The 17,957-nt window shown below is 39.5% G+C and overlaps 6 protein-coding genes across 8 annotated transcripts; 2 read left to right on the top strand and 4 right to left on the bottom strand.

Moving 5' to 3' along the window:
• The first annotated feature begins 53 nt into the window (after positions 1–53).
• Positions 54–4,642, top strand: LOC18018558 (ARM REPEAT PROTEIN INTERACTING WITH ABF2). Of its 2 annotated transcripts, none has more exons than XM_024155686.1 (19): positions 54–363; positions 443–603; positions 735–907; positions 984–1,104; positions 1,174–1,248; positions 1,347–1,441; positions 1,542–1,617; positions 1,819–1,926; positions 2,086–2,214; positions 2,314–2,382; positions 2,539–2,598; positions 2,772–2,895; positions 3,004–3,143; positions 3,233–3,296; positions 3,377–3,456; positions 3,669–3,733; positions 3,823–3,940; positions 4,019–4,143; positions 4,229–4,642. In XM_024155686.1, exons 1-19 carry the CDS (start codon positions 111–113, stop codon positions 4,326–4,328), a joined length of 2,136 nt encoding a protein of 711 aa, XP_024011454.1. In that variant the 5' UTR covers positions 54–110; the 3' UTR covers positions 4,329–4,642. The 2 variants fall into 2 exon arrangements, with proteins under 2 accessions (XP_024011454.1, XP_006400489.1); XM_006400426.2 differs by having other exon boundaries at positions 56–363; positions 446–603.
• Positions 4,643–5,018: 376 nt separating this feature from the next.
• LOC18018557 (RAN GTPase-activating protein 2) lies at positions 5,019–7,253 on the top strand. The gene is made up of 2 exons (XM_006400425.2): positions 5,019–5,154; positions 5,490–7,253. Exon 2 carries the CDS (start codon positions 5,518–5,520, stop codon positions 7,156–7,158), a length of 1,641 nt encoding a protein of 546 aa, XP_006400488.1. The 5' UTR covers positions 5,019–5,154; positions 5,490–5,517; the 3' UTR covers positions 7,159–7,253.
• A 450-nt stretch (positions 7,254–7,703) lies between these two features.
• On the bottom strand, positions 7,704–8,675 carry LOC18018556. The gene is made up of 2 exons (XM_006400424.2): positions 8,482–8,675; positions 7,704–8,395 (listed from the first exon to the last, which is right to left on the bottom strand). The coding sequence occupies exons 1-2, from the start codon at positions 8,585–8,587 to the stop codon at positions 7,875–7,877; spliced, it is 627 nt and encodes a 208-aa protein (XP_006400487.1). The 5' UTR covers positions 8,588–8,675; the 3' UTR covers positions 7,704–7,874.
• A 724-nt stretch (positions 8,676–9,399) lies between these two features.
• On the bottom strand, positions 9,400–10,081 carry LOC112086835 (putative defensin-like protein 23). Its single transcript, XM_024156826.1, has 2 exons — positions 10,010–10,081; positions 9,400–9,581 (listed from the first exon to the last, which is right to left on the bottom strand). The coding sequence occupies exons 1-2, from the start codon at positions 10,068–10,070 to the stop codon at positions 9,400–9,402; spliced, it is 243 nt and encodes an 80-aa protein (XP_024012594.1). The 5' UTR covers positions 10,071–10,081.
• A 299-nt stretch (positions 10,082–10,380) lies between these two features.
• Positions 10,381–14,816, bottom strand: LOC18018555 (probable ATP-dependent DNA helicase CHR23). The gene is given in 14 exon segments (XM_024156359.1): positions 10,381–10,542; positions 10,544–10,625; positions 10,627–11,023; positions 11,115–11,711; positions 11,822–11,975; positions 12,073–12,280; positions 12,450–12,668; positions 12,753–13,012; positions 13,094–13,474; positions 13,563–13,712; positions 13,942–14,130; positions 14,225–14,289; positions 14,367–14,523; positions 14,634–14,816. Coding segments are annotated over 14 exon segments (3,120 nt in total). The 3' UTR covers positions 10,381–10,464.
• Positions 14,817–15,153: 337 nt separating this feature from the next.
• LOC18018554 (putative methyltransferase C9orf114) lies at positions 15,154–17,883 on the bottom strand. Of its 2 annotated transcripts, none has more exons than XM_024156249.1 (11): positions 17,522–17,883; positions 17,358–17,405; positions 17,058–17,228; positions 16,884–16,950; positions 16,609–16,673; positions 16,407–16,479; positions 16,120–16,238; positions 15,958–16,040; positions 15,784–15,853; positions 15,539–15,616; positions 15,154–15,426 (listed from the first exon to the last, which is right to left on the bottom strand). In XM_024156249.1, the coding sequence occupies exons 1-11, from the start codon at positions 17,876–17,878 to the stop codon at positions 15,355–15,357; spliced, it is 1,203 nt and encodes a 400-aa protein (XP_024012017.1). In that variant the 5' UTR covers positions 17,879–17,883; the 3' UTR covers positions 15,154–15,354. The 2 variants fall into 2 exon arrangements, with proteins under 2 accessions (XP_024012017.1, XP_006400485.1); XM_006400422.2 differs by having other exon boundaries at positions 15,958–16,037.
• Positions 17,884–17,957: the final 74 nt, after the last annotated feature.

Below are 17,957 nucleotides of genomic sequence, written 5' to 3'. Positions count from 1 at the left end.
AGTACCCCTGATCTCCTTTCCGACTGGATTGATTTCAAAACGCTTCTTCTTCTTCTTCCTCTCTGATCTCCTCTTCTTGGCATCGTCTTTGTCTGCGGAACTTGTGAACGATGGAGCAACAACCGGAGAGGCGAGAAGGACGGAGCTTCCCGGAGCGCAAGGGACAGAAGAGAAAGCTAGAGGAAGGAGCAGCCGCTTCAGAGGATCGAGAGATCTCTGCCACAACCACCGACGGCGGCCACGCTCTTCTCAGCGAGGTTGCTGCTCAAGTCTCCGTTCTAAACTCCGCCTTCTCCTGGAAAGAATCCGATCGTGCTGCCGCAAAGCGCGCCACTCAAGTCCTAGCCGAGCTCGCCAAAAACGGTTAAGATCAGCCTCCGATCTTGCTTTTTCTTCGGCTTCTTCATATTTTACGCATGACTAGTGACCTGTGATTGTTCAGCAGAGGATTTAGTGAACGTGATTGTTGACGGAGGAGCCGTTCCAGCTCTTATGACGCATCTACAGGCGCCGCCGTACAGCGACGAGGAGATGGCTCAAAAGCCATTCGAACATGAGGTCGAGAAAGGAAGCGCTTTTGCGCTTGGTCTTCTTGCAATTAAGGTTTTGATCCTCATTTTCTCTCGGTCAGCTACTTGTATAGTGTGTTAGCTTGTTAGAAAGCACTCGCCTTTTATGTTATGTAGCTCCAAATCTAATCTGTGTGATATCGTTGTGGAATTGCCTGGTAACAGCCAGAGTATCAGAAATTGATAGTGGATAAAGGTGCCTTACCTCATCTCGTGAATCTGTTGAAGAGAAACAAAGATGGCTCTTGTTCTCGAGCTGTTAATAGTGTTATCAGAAGAGCGGCTGATGCCATCACCAATCTTGCTCATGAGAACAGCAGCATCAAGACTCGTGTTAGGTCAGCATATTTAAGTGATTATCAAGATTTGTCTTCAGTACAACTATCCTCATGACTTACAGTTCTTGACAAGCAGGCTAGAAGGCGGTATTCCACCTCTCGTGGAGTTGCTTGAATTTTCTGATTCCAAGGTTCAGCGAGCAGCAGCAGGGGCATTGAGAACCCTTGCATTTAAAAATGATGATAACAAGAACCAGGTAAATATTGCTATCTTACAGCTTCTATTTAGATTTGGACGGAGGATGATAGATTACTTTTTTTTGCAGATAGTTGAATGCAATGCTCTTCCCACGCTCATTCTAATGCTAGGATCAGAGGATGCTGCTATCCATTATGAAGCGGTTAGGAATCTTTTTGGGGTCGAAAGTTTCGACTGTTTTGCTACTAATCTATGTACATGGGATTGACATTGAAATAACCAGTTGAGCCATGCTTTTAGGTTGGAGTTATAGGCAATCTAGTACATTCGTCTCCAAACATTAAAAAAGAGGTTCTTTCTGCTGGGGCGTTGCAACCTGTCATTGGTCTTCTAAGGTATTTGGAAACTCACCATTTTGATTTTCATGGTTTAGCATAGAGGAGTTGTTGTTAACCCTAGGTTCATCCTTGTGGTTCTTGAATTTGTCGATTTCAGCTCTTGTTGCCCTGAGAGCCAAAGAGAGGCGGCTTTATTACTTGGACAGTTTGCCTCAACTGATTCTGATTGTAAGGTACTATTTCGTCCCGGGTTTTCTATCCTCAGTTCCTTTGCCATTTCCCAAAGCCTAAATTCTTTCTGTTTGTTAATAAGTTGTTTGTTGCTGTTGATTTGTAGAATATACGTTCCCGATTCCTGCTATCTGTCATTTTCCTTAATTTTTAGGTATCTTTTTTTCATTCTTCACTTCATACTCAAAAATATAACTTTGTAGGTACACATTGTTCAAAGGGGTGCTGTCCGCCCTTTGATTGAGATGCTTCAGTCACCGGACGTTCAGTTGAAGGAAATGTCGGCCTTCGCACTGGGTAGATTGGCGCAGGTACTTGTTTTAAACATTTATTAGTTTTAGTCTTAAGAGTTGAGACATTTCCATTCAAGCGTTCAAAAATTGTAACTTCGTTCTTTAGACTTACAATTGAGTGATATTAAATTACAAAACCGATATGTCTTTTAATTTCTAGCATACTCTTTCTCACAGGATTCCCACAATCAAGCTGGTATTGCCCATAGTGGTGGTTTAGGACCTTTATTGAAGCTTCTTGATTCAAGAAATGGATCCTTGCAACACAATGCTGCATTCGCTCTTTATGGCCTTGCCGATAATGAGGTGCGTTGTATGTTACATTCTGTATATGTTCTAATCAGGATGCAAAATTTGATGGTGAACCTCATTAAATGGGTTATTGACCCATTTTTCTTCCCCTAGGATAATGTGTCGGATTTTATCAGGGTGGGAGGTATCCAGAGGCTACAGGATGGAGAGTTTATTGTTCAAGTATGTATGGCGTTGTTACCCTTCCTATACTTTCCAGAATCACATCGTCATATTCCTTTTATTGGCTAGATAGTAGATACCGAAAATTCTTAGCAGCTTTAATTGTATTTGGTTTACTCTCACGTAGGATGTTTATAATAGACAATGTTTTTGTAGGCGACTAAAGATTGTGTCTCCAAAACATTGAAGAGATTGGAGGAGAAGATTCATGGAAGAGTAAGTGAAATTATGCTTGTCTATTAACTTGTTCTTTCTATCTCTGGTTACTAAAACATACACAATGCGCGGTTTGTACTGAAATTACTGTATCCTGGTCGAGTTTCTGAAACTTTTTCGAAGTTTAGCAATTCTCTGTTCAAGCCTTGAGATTTCTGTGCTTCCATTTGTAGGTTCTGAGACATCTGTTGTACCTAATGCGCATATCAGAGAAGTCTATCCAAAGACGAGTTTCTCTTGCTCTTGCTCATCTTTGTTCACCAGAGGATCAGAGAACCATATTCATAGATGACAATGGTATGTGACAGCTTTCTGAATTTATTATGTTAATACTTTTGACGCGCTAACTTTTCAGTTTAGATGTTCTTAATGCAAAAAATTATATATCGAGTTGTCTTTTGACAGGGTTGGAGTTGCTACTTGGTCTTCTTGGTTCTACAAACATTAAGCAGCAACTTGATGGTGCTGCAGCATTGTACAAATTAGCGAATAAATCTATGGCACTTTCTCCAGTTGATGCTGCTCCTCCGTCTCCAACACAAAGGGTGAGTTTCCTTCTTCCTTAGCTTTTTAAAAAATTAGTGGTGGATGTCTCAATGCAATATTCTGTTTTGTTTTTTTTTTTTTGTGACAGGTTTATCTCGGAGAGCAATATGTAAATAATGCTACGCTGTCTGATGTAACTTTTCTAGTCGAAGGTAACATATCAATCCGGAAGTTGCAGCAGTCTTGTTACGTCCAAATTTTAAATGTAAAGCAGAAAAAAATTATACTGCAGGAAGGACATTCTATGCACACAGAATTTGTCTGCTGGCTTCCTCAGATGCATTTCGTGCAATGTTTGATGGTGGTTACAGGGTAAGTGAATTAAAAAAACATTTGGATGACCAATCCTTGTCAATACGTTCTTGTGGAGAAATGAAAAAATATCATTTACTAGCTATGATGACTATGACCTGTGGGTTTATGCTGCTCTGCTCTCTGCAGAGGAATTCAATAGTATTTACATATCTTGTGTGCAAATTAGAGCTAAAATATCTCATTCAGTTTGTATTTCGTTTATACCGCAGGAAAAAGACGCTAGAGATATTGAGATTCCGAATATCAAATGGGAGGTTTTTGAGTTAATGATGAGGTATGAGGAGCTTCGACAGGCTTTAGTCGTGTGAGAACTCTTTATTCATTTACATGTAATTGACTCACACTTTGATTATGAATGTTCAGGTTTATATACACTGGATCAGTCGACATAACAATTGAGATAGCACAAGATCTTTTAAGAGCAGCGGATCAATATCTCTTGGAGGGGCTGAAGCGACTCTGTGAATACACAATTGCTCAGGTGACCCAGAATTAATGCAAATCGTGGTTTGCATAATAATATATATTAAATCTGAAACGGTTGCTTATGAATGGAAAGGATATAACGTTGGAAAACATAGGAAGCATGTACGATCTCTCAGAAGCGTTCCACGCGATGTCGCTGAGGCAATCTTGTATCTTGTTCATCCTGGAGCACTTCGATAAACTGAGTTCAATGGATGGGTAACATAAATTAGCTCTCATCTTTCTCTCTCTCTTTCTCTCTCTCATCGACATATATCTGAAACACAGTGAATGAAAAATGCAGGCATAATCAGCTGGTGCAGCGAACAGTACCAGAGATAAGAGAGTATTTTTGTAGAGCTCTAACAAAGTCTACTACAAACCTGCAAAGCTTGAGGTTGTAGAATGTGGAAGAAGAAGAAGAAGAAGAAGAAGAAGATTGCATCTAACTAGAGAGGTAAGTAGACAAGGAACTTATAGAGAGAGAGAGAGAAAGAGGGAGCCGCTATTAGAGGTCTTTATCGTCCTGTCCTATCCCGAGTTGCCAGGGCCGTGCCCATGTTAAGAATATGGTTCATTACGGTTCATTCTCGTCACTATATTGTGATTGTATTAGTCTCTTCTTCTTATTACTGTCGTCTTCAAAGAAATGATCACGTTGTATCCAAATGGTAAACTTCCATTATTCATTTCAAAAATCTCGGTCTATATAATACTCTCTGTTGAAGGAAAAAAAGTACTTTAGGTAGGTTGTGAGACTTATGATGATGAGATATGTATAATTCGTAGTGAGAGACTAAATGAGTCCTTGTCTGAATGATTAATAACTACACACATTAGCCAACTGATTATGTGAGGAACCGATATATATATACTGTACAATCATGTGGTTATTGTAAATCTATGTAAGTGCTACTACTACTCTCATATTTGGAATTACGTATTTATATATTTAATACAAAAAATAGTATTGAAAAATAATAGATCAATATTTTTTAATTAAAAAAAATATTTGACTATACCTTAAGAAAATAATAAAAAATAAAATAAATATACGTAAAGACAACAATGTTCTACATCTACAGACGTGGGAGGGAGATTTTAATTTAAGGAGCACCGGTGAAATATTTCTTTCTGGGGATACCCGAAACACAAACCCTAAACACTTACATTTCGCAGCCACAGAGAGAGACTCAGAGCTTCGAGATTCAGCCAATCTTCATCGCTTAGGTACGCCTTTTTCTTTTGTTTATTCTCATTGCATTCGGAGACTTTGCCTGATCCGATTCTCCGATGCCAAATACCGATGTTCCTTCATCAGAGTTCGCGATTAGATGCTTCTTATCCACTAGTGAATGTGATCTCCGATCTTTACGATCACTATCCTTATCTCTATTATAGATTTATGCACAGCATTTTTTGGTGGCTTGTTATAAGATTCAGTCTCATGATATTGTTTTATTTCCAATCCATCAATAATCAATAGTCTTTCTGCTTTCGAAAACTGTGATTTTGTCGAAGATGCAAATGGTGATTAATTGTTTTTTCTTTGATATCATTTACAGACATTGAATAAACTCTGGATTTGTGATTATGGCCGATACACTTGATTCCCGACCTCATGCATTTTCGATTAAGCTCTGGCCGCCGAGTTTATCTACGAGGCAAGCTCTCATAGAGCGCATAATCAACAACCTCTCCTCTAAGACCATTTTCACCGAAAAGTACGGTAGCTTAACCACGGAGCAGGCTATGGAGAATGCCAAGAGGATCGAGGACATTGCTTTCTCCACTGCAAACCAACAGTTTGAGAGGGAACCTGACGGTGACGGCGGTTCAGCTGTACAGCTTTATGCCAAAGAATGCAGTAAGCTCATCTTGGAAGTTCTCAAGAAAGGCCCTGTTTCTAAAGTTGCCACGAGAGATTCCATCTCTGAGGAATCTGCTCCTCTCCGTGAAACTGTTTTCGATATCTCCAAAGGCAAACGGGATTTTATCGAGGCTGAGGAGGCTGAGGAGCTTCTTAAACCATTGAAGGATTCTGGAATTGCTTACACTAAGATATGCTTTAGCAATAGGAGTTTCGGCTTGGGAGCTGCTCGTGTCGCTGAGCCTATCTTGGCGTCTCTGAAAGATCAGCTTAAGGAAGTTGACTTGTCGGACTTTGTTGCTGGGAGACCCGAGGTTGAAGCTCTTGAAGTTATGAATATATTCTCCAATGCACTGCAAGGTAGTGTTCTCTCATCTCTCAACTTATCAGAAAATGCATTGGGTGAGAAGGGTGTTAGAGCATTTGGGACACTCTTGAAATCTCAGAGCTCTTTGGAAGAGCTGTATTTGATGAACGATGGTATCTCCAAAGAAGCTGCGCAAGCGGTCTCTGAGTTGATTCCTTCGACGGAGAAGTTGAGGGTCCTTCATTTTCATAATAACATGACGGGAGATAAAGGTGCGGTTGCAATTGCAGAGGTTGTTAAACGTTCGCCACTGCTGGAGAATTTCCGTTGTTCTTCCACAAGAGTCGACTCAGAAGGGGGAATCGCCTTGTCAGAAGCACTTGAGCATTGTGCTCATATGGAGAAGCTTGATCTGCGGGATAACATGTTTGGCACAGAAGCCGGAGTTTCTCTGAGCAAAACTATTTCAAGCTTCAAACACTTGACTGAGCTGTACTTGAGTTATCTAAATCTAGAGGATGAAGGTGCCATAGCCATAGCAAACGCTCTCAAGGAGTCTGCTTCCCCCATTGAAGTTCTTGAGATGGCAGGAAATGACATAACAGTTGAAGCCGCTTCAGCTATCGCAGCCTGTGTAGCAGCAAAACAAAGTCTGAACAAGTTGAATTTGTCTGAGAATAAGCTAAAAGATGAGGGATGTCTCCAGATTGCAAAGAGTGTGGAAGAGGAACATTTGAAATTGCAGTACTTGGATATGAGCAACAATTACATAAGAAGAGCCGGAGCACGGGCCTTGGCTCATGTTGTTATCAAAAAAGAAGGTTTCAAGCTGTTGAACATTGACGGGAATATCATATCAGAGGAAGGCGTTGAAGAAGTGAAAGAGATATTTAAGAAATCCCCAGAGTTACTTGGAGCGTTGGACGAGAATGATCCTGATGGAGAAGAAGAAGAAGAAGAAGAAGAAGAAGATGAGGAAGACGAAGAGAAGGAAGGTAAGGGGAATGATGAGTTGGAATCAAAGCTGAAGAACCTTGAAGTCAATGAGGATGATTAAGTCTGTAACGTTGGTACTTTTGAATGTTTATCGTTTGTTTTGTACTACCAGGATTACTTTAGCTGCGGCTACAAATACCTAAATATTGAGACTTAGGTGTTTGTTTTTATATTTGCTGATATCTTATTAATCCTTTAAAAAAAAAGAAAACGATTATATCTCTATTCTAAGGCATACATATGAGGCAATCTTAAACTAGTAGAATTATTGAAGATGACACATTTACAACAGTCGCCATATTCACTCTCGAGGATATGTCTGTGTTTTTAGTCAATAAAAGCAAGACAAGTAAAATAATGCACTAACATAATTCTACGAAGGCTGTGCAAAGGCAAGAAGAGGTTTGATCAGTTGAAACCAACTTCATTGGTAGTTTTTTGTAGCATTCTGTTATAAACTCTTTCTACGATGATGACTGGTTTGTGTAGATGTAAAGACTCATCTCTCACACTTGCATAACAGATACTCACTTTCCAAATAACATCTGACTCAAATTATTTGTGGAAGAAGAAGATCACTGAAGAAAGCTACTAAAGAAAAAAAGGTTTTTAAAATGAATTTATTAGATAAGCTTATCTGAATGTATATCGGTTGGTAAATGTCAATACAAAACAAAGAACTTTCATGGATTTTATATCAAATCCGCAAGCAGAACAATACTGTTGAAGAAATCAAAACCCCAAATTTCGATTTCTTACAGTAAATCAAACCCAGAATCAGATTCTCCTACCCTTTCTAGTAGTGACAGTTTTCATCGCACTCACAGTCACGTTCAAAGGAAGCGGAGGCTTCCTGTTCTCCTTAGTCATGCTCCTCAAAGAATACCTCGGCGTAGTCTCAACCATGGAAACAGCCTTCTTCTTGGAGGTTGTTCCTCCTCTTCTCTTGGTGGTCATTGGCTCATGGTTGACTCCGAGATTGTAAGGAGTTGCTTTGACTAATCCCTCCAAAGCAACATCTCCTCCTCCTCTCTTCCGCCTCAATCGCTCGTTCCTCTTGGCCGAGTACTCCTCGTAGAACCTCCCTCTCTCGAACACTGGAACCGAGTTTGCAGCCAAATTTTCCAGATTCGAACCAGCAGCTCTCGACTTTAGATCCTCTTCTTCAGCAAACTCTTTCTCGACCATCTTCGCTAGCGCGTGTATCTCGCTCGAGATTGACGAGTATTCGATCGGGAGTTTCGATTCCAGATCTGCACCGCTCAATCGTTGTACCGACTTCTGGAATTTCGTCAGACCTGGTTTGAGGGGAGAATCATCAGATTCTTGAAATCGATAGAGAGATAGGGAAATTAGATGATGGGAGAAAGTGTGAGAAAAGTACCTGGTGGTGTTTGCAGAGATGAAGAAGAGTTAACCTGGCGTGATCGGAGACGGATTGGCGATTTGGGAAGCGGTGGTTTCAGGTAAGAAGATCTCATCCTCGACATTTCTCCAAAAACCTTTTTTTTTTCCTGTCACAGAGGTTCAAATTTCTCAAAGAGACAGAGAGAGACTGTGTGAGAGAGAGATTTGTTTGCTTTATTATCATTTTTGGAGGAGCGCCCCTTAACGGTTGTATTTTGCTTGATCCGACGGCCTAGATTGGTCCAGATTTCAAAAGGAAGGTTTGTTTTTTTTTCAATTAGAAGAAGAAGGCGCAATAATGTTGAACCGTTTTTAAACATTAATTATTTTATTCATTCAATAACATTACCTTATTGGGAGGATTCGCCTTTAGTTAAAGGGAGAAAATCTAGGAATGCCAAGTATGGTTCGAAGACTAGTAATTAAGATATACTAGTAGACAAAACGTGTCTTTACCTCTTATCTTGTGAATTAAATTTGTTGAAATGAGAAAGAAATATGGTCTTGTGGTTACTTGTGATTCATAAGGGAACTTTTACAAACTAAAAATACGTTACACACTTTTGAAAAAAAAAAAAAAAAACTTGAACCGTAAGAGATTGTCTTCTCTGTTATCTCGGGTTCATTCAGAAACTAAGATTGAACCACAAGTACACAACCATGAAGTGAAACCCACAACATGACCAACACCCTCCTCGTAGGGGTTTTATAATGTAACCCTCTGTTTCAATCATCGCAAATTAACCCATATACAGTATATTAATATTGCAGTAGCATATAAAGGTCTATACATATGTTCAGTTTAATAGCTACAACTAATATGTATTGTGTGAGATTCATAAATCAAATGAAAACTATATTGCAATCAATGCAAACACAAAGCATAAGCATATTTTTAACAGTAACAATGGCATTGTGGTCTACTAGGAAGACGTTTGCAAAAACCGCCTTTCTTGTTCTTACACCCTTTAAGACACCAAGTGTTGCATCTCTTCTTGTCTTGTTGCGTTTTGCATACTCCAAAATTCGGATGTGTGTTACAGCACAACGAACCGTCGGACTCGGACCCTTCAACATCTATATAATGCATGCAAACATTTTCACCTTTAGTAACCGCACGTAGAGATCAAACTAATGCCTAAAATTTTCGTTCCCAAATACAGCCAACACAATGGTGAACCACATAAAGTTCTGTGTTTTTGTATCTTCTCGCAATCCGTTATAACAAACTTGTTCTTTATTATTATTATTTTTTTTTTTTTGGCGTTTTCATCAATTTTCATGCAAACGCATATTATTTGCTCTTCTTCTTAAAAAACTCGATTCAATTATGTTTTTCATCTGAGATTTTTTTTTTTACATTTATGAATTTTTTGGTTGCTGCAAATATATTGTTATTATAAATTATCCAAAATCCAAAAAATCATAAACCAAAAACTAGTTTAAAAGTACGAACATTTTTTTTCCTAGAAAAAAACTACAAACATTCATGTAGAGAGACTAACCAACAGAGAGCAGAAGGATAAGTAGCATTGCAAAAGACACGAGTTTCATGATGGTGCTCATCTTCTTCCCCTCCTCCCTACGACTTTAAGTATTTTTTATCTTTTTTCGGAGTACTCTTCCATCTATTTATCCTATTTTGCCAACGTATTATAGATTTAGATAAAAAAAAGGCAAATGCTATTTCCTGTTTTGATGGATCACACATATCCTTTTCTCAAGACCAATTAATTTCTGTAGATTTTTGTAGATTTAGGCCTTAAATATTTGTGGATCTTTTACTGGCTTTGGTTTTAGACCAAAAAAAAATGTTAAACGCGTATTTTACGTAAGGAGTCCTACAATGGCGTAAGTACAGTTGCAAGAAGGCACAAAACAAAAAACAAAAATATTGTACTAAGACAAGTTGAGGAAAGGACCAAACTCAAAAATGTCTAATATTTGAAGAAACTTCTTCTCAGTTTCGTCTACTTCCGTTTGAGCTTCTTTTACCTCTAAAAGAAGTCATAAAAGAGTATCTTGACCTTTTCTTCTTCATGAGTATTCCAACTGAATATTGGTCTCTTCTCATTTTCTTCTTCACTCTGTATCCCGCTCTCCATTCTTTCCTCTTCTTCGTCTCCTTCGTTTCTGAGAGACTTTTGAACCATCTTCTTCTTCACTCTCCATCGCTTCCATCCACTGCAATTCGCTTAACGAGTCGCTGTACACTGCTTCTTTTCGTTTCCGCTTGCCCGTGACGCTACCAAAATGGCATTTCGAAGTCTTAGACTCGTCTTCTTGAGTCTGTGAAGTGAAAGCCCATTCAGGAACTTCCTTGTCTTCCATGAGACGTGTCCTGTAGTTCTCTTTTTGACGTCTTTCCTCGTCCATTTGTTCAAACATCCAAAACTCATCATCAGTTCGAGCTGCGAGCCGGTTAATCTCTCTTTCACTCGGTACATCCGTCCCCAGTGAGCTCGTTCCTTTGCTCATGATCTCTTCCAGCATCTCCCTCCTGTCTTGAGCTGTTGATGAATCAAAGAGATTATTAGCATCTAGTCCAAAATCATGTTTTAGTTGATAAGAATATATGTACGTGTGTTTGACGACATTTTACCATAGAAGTTGTGTTGAAAAGTCCTGCTTGTATGACTTTGGCATCAATGCCCATCTTTTGCTTTGCACGCTCCAATATCACTTCTTCAATGGACCCAATGCTCACCAAAACAAACACTCTCACTTCCTTCTTCTGCCCTATCCGATGGGCTCGATCCTCTGCCTGCTGGTCCATTTGTGGATTCCAATCACTGTCGAATATAATAACAGTGTCTGCAGTTTGCAAGTTCAATCCAAGACCACCGGCACGTGTGCTCAGAAGAAACATGAAGTAAGGAGAGTCCGGTTCGTTGAATTGCTTCAGTAAAATCCCTCTTTGGTCTGTCTTTGTGGTACCGTCTAGTCGGAGGTACTTGTAGTCATTGAGTGTCAAGTAAATTTCGAGAAGGTCGATGAGACGAGTCATTTGAGAGAAGAGAAGAATTCTGTGTCCAGCTCTTTTTAGTTTAGGAAGGAGGCGATCAAGGAGCTCGAATTTCCCTGAAGCTCTTACAATCTCTGGCTTCTTCCACATGTCATAGTCTCCTCCAACGAATAGGTAGGGATGGTTACAACACTTTCTTAATTGCATTGACAGAGTCTGCAGACTCTTTGATCTTCCATTCCCTGCACATAGAGACTCCATTAGCAATTAAGCAGTTGTACTTATTGATATATTTTCTTTATATGAAAACATTTTAGAGAGAGTACAAGTTAAAGATAAGCTACAAACTAACCCGTATGAAGGCCAACCCTGCCTACGTCTGTAACTTGTTTGTAATACAGTTTTTGCCAAGCTGACATATCACACTTCAGTACGACCTGTGTCTTTCCGGGAAGGAATTTCTCAACTTCTTTTTTTTTCCTTCTCAGTAGAAACGGCCTTATGACCTTGAAGTGACATTAACACTGATTGTTATTCCATATAGCGAATTTGCTAAAACATAGTTTAAGCAAAGAAAGGTGCATAATAAACTCAGTAACTCACCATATGCAGACGATTAATAATCAAAAGCTCCTCTTCATCTGTAAGACTGGCATTACCACGTTCTGCGAAAGGAGAATTAAACCATTCTTCGAAATTCTGAACCGAGTTAAAAATCTGAGGAAGGAGAAAATTAAGCAGCGACCATAGTTCTTGTAGACTGTTCTGTATAGGCGTGCCAGTTAATAAAAGCCTGCGCTTAATACGGTAGCTGCATCCAGGGAAAAAAAATACTGTAAGCAAAGTGTATTCCAATTTCCTCTGTGACAGCATCATGAAAAGATGTATCAAAGTAGCTAATTTCGTAATAATGCTTGTCTAAGAAATTCCATTAAGAAACTCGATAGTCTTCTCAAAGAAGAGAGTATACAGAAACATACACTGTTACTAGAGTCCTTGCGAGAGCACATTCATGGTTTTTCAACCGATGTCCTTCATCAACAATTATGTAATTCCAGTCAATTTTCCTCAAAAATCCTTTATCTTTCAAGATAAAATCGTAGTGGGTCATCAACACGTTGAATTTTCCTTCTTCTGCTATTCTTGCTTTTATTTCATTCCTTTTCTCTTTGGATCCATCGTAAAGAAAAGCGACAATGCTGTCAAATGGAAACAAATGCAGCGAATTTCGTGAATAACATCTATATACCCAGTTTGGTGCCCATGTTTGGAATGGAACATACCTGGGTGCCCATGTTGCAAACTCATTTTCCCAATTTGGTAGAACAGCTTTAGGAGCCACTATGAGATGAGGCCCAGGCACATTTTTATTCTCAAGAAGATAAGCAATCAGTGCAATTGTTTGGATAGTCTTTCCCAAACCCATCTCATCAGCTAAAATTCCATTATAGTCGTTGTTGTATAGAGAGACCATCCATTGAAGCCCTTCTAATTGGTAAGATCTTAGTTCCCCACCTTGAAAAAGGGACGGCTGCTTTGTCACCTGTTAAAATCAAACATTGATAGCTGAGTTTAACAGACTTAACCATACTCCTATTTAACTATAAAAAGCAATCAAAATTACCTTCTCTTGTATCGAATGGATAGCCAAGTTATACTGCCTCTGGCCTTTTAGTAAGTCATTAGAGTCGTCATTATTGTCAGACTCAATGATCTCAATATCTTGGTCAGGATGCACATCCTCGGGAGAATCAACTTCAGATAAGTCAGAATCTGAGCCTTTCAGTATGTTGATGCCTTCTGAAAGTTTAGCATCTTTCTGACGCTGGGCTACAGCTCCCAAACTAACTAGGATGTTATTTGTCTCCTCTAGAAACAGGGTTAGTTTTTCGTCCTTACTCTCCTTTGCTAGTTTCATGTATGCCTCTTGATCGTCAGATTTAAGCGCCATGATCCTTAGTTTCTCAGCTCGTGTAGCGCGTTGCCTTTGCCTTCCATGCCAGGCCTGTTAGATAATGTCTTTTTTTCTTTGTAACAAAGTTTGTATAGCATGTATAGTGAGCAATGACTAACATAATGCGAGGATAACATACCTGGACACTATCATTTCTTTGCTTACGGCGTCTCTGAGACACCTGAATCTGCAACTGGAATTCACGAACAGCATTGAGCACTTCTGCAAAGAATTTCCTCTGTGTCGTTTCAATCAGATTCTTCTCCTCTTCTTGCAATCGTAATAACCTCTGGACAAAGACTTTGAAAGCATCAGCAAGGAGTTTATTATGTCACTAATCATCATCAGCCAACTAAGATTTGGTCACAAGTTTTACACACTAGTTCTTCAAAATTCGTTATACAAACCAGTTTCCAAACAAAAGAATTCTTTCCTCTTATGACTGAGGATCAAGAAACACTTCATCAATAGAGGAAAAAAGTAAATAACCTAAACAAACAAAAAAAATATAATTTCACCTCGGCATCACGCTTGTTTCTGAAATGATCATTAGCTTCCATAGCAAAAGGATCTCCAACCCCATAAAGCGGGCGAGGCAACCGCATCATGCCCCAATCATACAGTTGGCTATCGGGACGCGCACAATTCAAACGCAGCCAGTATTCCGAGCTCACCTCAGCTCGAACCTTGCGTTGTAGTTCTCGTAGCTGCCATACATCAAGACGCATTCACCAAGTGTCAATGAAACCATGTTTTTAAAGGTGAGTGACACACAATAAAAAGAGAAAGACATAAAAATACCTTAAGGTCATAAAGTTCAAATAAGCATTTTTCTTGCAATTCTTGGCCTCTAGTGGAAGGTAATCCTGATTCAACACACAAGAGTGTGAGCACACAAGATAAAATTGCAGCAAATTAGGAGAGGCTAAAATCAGCAAATCACCTTCAAGTTGAGATAATCGGTGTTGGATATGACTAATACGCCGAATCTCCTCTAATTCGGTCAATCGAGAGGCTGATTCATAGTTTTGTCGCTGCTTCGAAAGTGCATCTTCGAACTCGCTCATCAAATCACCTCCATAGGGAGTCAAAATTTTTTCCTGCAAACGCCAATTTGAGCAAAATTCGATCCACAAGCACCAAAAAGACCACGAATCCGAACAACGAAAGAAACGAAAATCAAGAGGAGAAACTCCGAGGAGTTGCTTACCGGAGGAGGAGGAGAGGCATCGGAGAGCGAGCCATGGTAGATGGAAGAAACGGAATCGTAAAGGTGAAAAGGCAAGAGGAGATCGCGAGAAACGTAGTTGAGCGCAGAGATCAGAGACTTTGTCTTCTCCACGGGATCGTCCTGAAGAAGACTACCGTTCTGCTCTTTTAGCTTCGTCACCATGGCGGGAACTTTCGACTGTCAAACAGATTTTTGTTTTGAAATAAGGAAATTTAGTTTTAGCCCCAAAAGTTAAACGAGACGGGAAGAAATTTGAGTCGCTCTAATTTCGACGACTTGGATTGCAAACCCAGCGGCTAATATATCCACTTTCCCCTAAAAATCCCCTTTCTTGTCGGTTTTACGGAATTACCCTTTTTTATTATGGGCCGGCCTTTGAGGCTCATTTACATATTTATTATAAGTTAGTGGGCCCATTCACGTAAGTAATCATTTTTTAAGCAAGTTACTTATTGATAATCCATAAATCTCTTGTTCAGGACTTTAATTTTCACTGTAAAGATGACTACATTTCTTGTGCTACCATTGGAGACAAAATTTGATACACCGAAATTGGGATAGTAATGTTGAGAACATAACTTGATCCAAATTCTAAAACATCATTTAGAAGTTTTCTCAACATGAATTACAGTACATCACTCTTCTTCAAAAAGACCTCAAATCCATGAGAAGAAGAGTAGCTTCTTCTTTGACTCTTTTATCAAGCTTCGAGTCTTCTCACTGCCCTGTTAATGGGTTCCTGGAAGTACTGAAGTGATATAAACATCGCTTCCTGCATATTTATCGCACAATTTTCTCAGCTCAATCATCATTGAACATACAAAAGAACAAACCCATTCGCATATACAGAAATAAAAAATCTCATAAGACAATTCCGCAAATACCTCCGTTCGGATGGTTCGGCTTCCTTGATGTGGACAAGTATTCAAGTATATATCGAACGCTTCTCGAACGTTTTTCCCCTGTAAAAATGAAGTCTTTTTCTTAGTGTCCATATCAAAGACACATTACGCACCAAACATTCTTAAATCTTTGAAAACTTTTGAATCTTTGTGAAACATAAAGAGCTAAATAAGAGTTTTATAACAGAACTTTCTTAATCTTATCAGGGTCATGGAAACACATTTACCTTATACTGATTATCTTCTTCAATACTTTCTTCAAGCCCAGCGAGTCCACCAAATGCAATCAATAGGTGCCTGTGCTTTCATGCCACAACCATCTAAGTCAGTCCCCAGATTCAAACTGCTAATAATGTGTTTAGACATAAACTTATACCATGTTAGGGGGAAATGAGAATCACCTAAATGTTGGTAATTTCAGCTCTGATGAACTAATTTTTAGGCCGTGCTCCGAGGTACCGATCAAATAATCATAACCACCCTGCTTTGGTATTAAGAAATAAGGTTAGGAAGGAAATGATCTAATCAAAGAAGGATGAGGAGCAGAGTATCCTAATTATTACCTCAAAAGGGCAGTCATTGAATACTGAACTTAAGTGTGATGCATATCGTACTTTGTATCCCCAATACATTCCTGCTTCTTCCCTTGGCTTAGAGAGCGGAACAATCTGGCGTACCAAATCTAGATGAACCAAATTCAAAGTTTATAAACCTAACATTTTATCTCTAGGTGACAATTTTCTGAGTGAAAGGAAGATTTTAGAAACAAGGTATATGATCTTAACTTAAGTTTGGAGACAGATGCGTATGATAATTTGAAAGGTATACAAAGATTATCACTTATCAATACCTAAATCGTGGTTGGTTCCCATGGCTACAGTGACTCTAAGTCCTGGGCCAAGCACTTGATCAACAACGACACTCTGCATCACGAGCATCAAATAAAAGTCAATAACATTATAAAAAAAAAATAACACTCAAAAAAATTTGTAAAGCAAAGGGTTAAAAATGACCCGACTGAGATATCCCAATTTGAGAGGAACTAACGGTACCTTGCTTAAACCCACATCAACCATTGTACTCTCAGAGTTTGGTGCCTTTTCTCTCAGCGTCACACCTAAAATGTTATCATTTCCAAAACAAAGGTGAAACAAAAACTGAAATGTCAATATCGCAGCATTTCTACAATAAAGAAAGGTCTTAGCTTGAATTATATTCCACAGTAGCTTCTTGTAAAATGATCGGTATTACAGATGGTATCTCCAGAGATATAATAAGCAATTGCTAAGGCAAATCTCATAGGATACCTATGAAACTTCTATATTACCTTCACGGTATTGTTCCCACTCGTGCTTACGAAGATGGTGAGGAGCATCAAGAGGTGGCAACATACCCTGTCAGAGACCACACAAATCTGGTCACAGGACACTAGAAAATAATTATTGAATACAAAAGTGAGAAAATTGAAGGAACCAAGGCTTTAAGAAAAGTCAGTACGCACCACATATCTAAGATCATTCTGCTTGGGGAAGAGAGATTTCCTCAAATATTGTGGTGTCTCTAGATACTTCAAGATACGAACGAGAAAAGAGGCACCACTTTCATTGTTATCAGAAGGATTCGTAACAGCAGAGTCGATTTCTGAGCTGCTCTTATTGTCGAACACTACAATCTGATTAAAGCCAAAAAGCTGTTGAATTCAGAACAAGTTGTTGCATACGCCAATCCAAATGAGTAGCTTCGATGCAACCAGCACGAGTTTCGCGAGCTCTGTGGATGGAAAGGATAGGGAACAACATACCTCGTCGATTCGGAAAATTGTGGATGCACGAGCAATCTGGCCGGCGAGCTGAGAGATGTTATAGAAACACAAGTTTTTAATTGCTAATAGAAATGGAAGAGAGAGCTTAAAATTCTCCGGGAAACCACGACGGAGAAACGAATGGAGAGAGAGAGAGAGTGTACGCGTGTGGCGAGCTCGAGTGATTGAGTGTTGTGGATGATGGAACCAGCTATGGCTATGCTAACAGTGGGTCTGCACTCGTTATTCGTTTCTTCTACATTTCGCTTCTCCTCCTCTTGAATTTTCGTTTGCTCCGGCTCCGGCTCCTCCTCTTGGCTCTTCTTCTTCTTTTTCTTCTTCTCCTTCTTCGCGTCTCCGTCGAGACTCACTTTTTGCTCCGGACCCATCTCCGGATCCTCATGGCTTCTCTTCTTCTTCTTCTTCTTTTTTTGAAAGTCTCCGTCGATTCTTGTCGTTAGCTCTGGCGTCGATTCAAGCTCAGGCTCGTCATGACTTCTCTTATTTTTCTTCTTTCCCATTTCTTCCGCCGGCGACTGCGGCCGCGGCGTACGCAGGGTTTATGTGGTTTTGGGTTCTTACTGGACCATGGGCCTTTAT

The sequence above is a fragment of the Eutrema salsugineum genome, unplaced genomic scaffold, assembly GCF_000478725.1.
Source record: "Eutrema salsugineum unplaced genomic scaffold, Eutsalg1_0 scaffold_2, whole genome shotgun sequence".
NCBI lineage: Eukaryota > Viridiplantae > Streptophyta > Magnoliopsida > Brassicales > Brassicaceae > Eutrema > Eutrema salsugineum.
The sequence above is the reverse complement of the archived record's forward strand: the minus strand, read 5'-3'. Positions and strand labels throughout refer to the sequence as shown.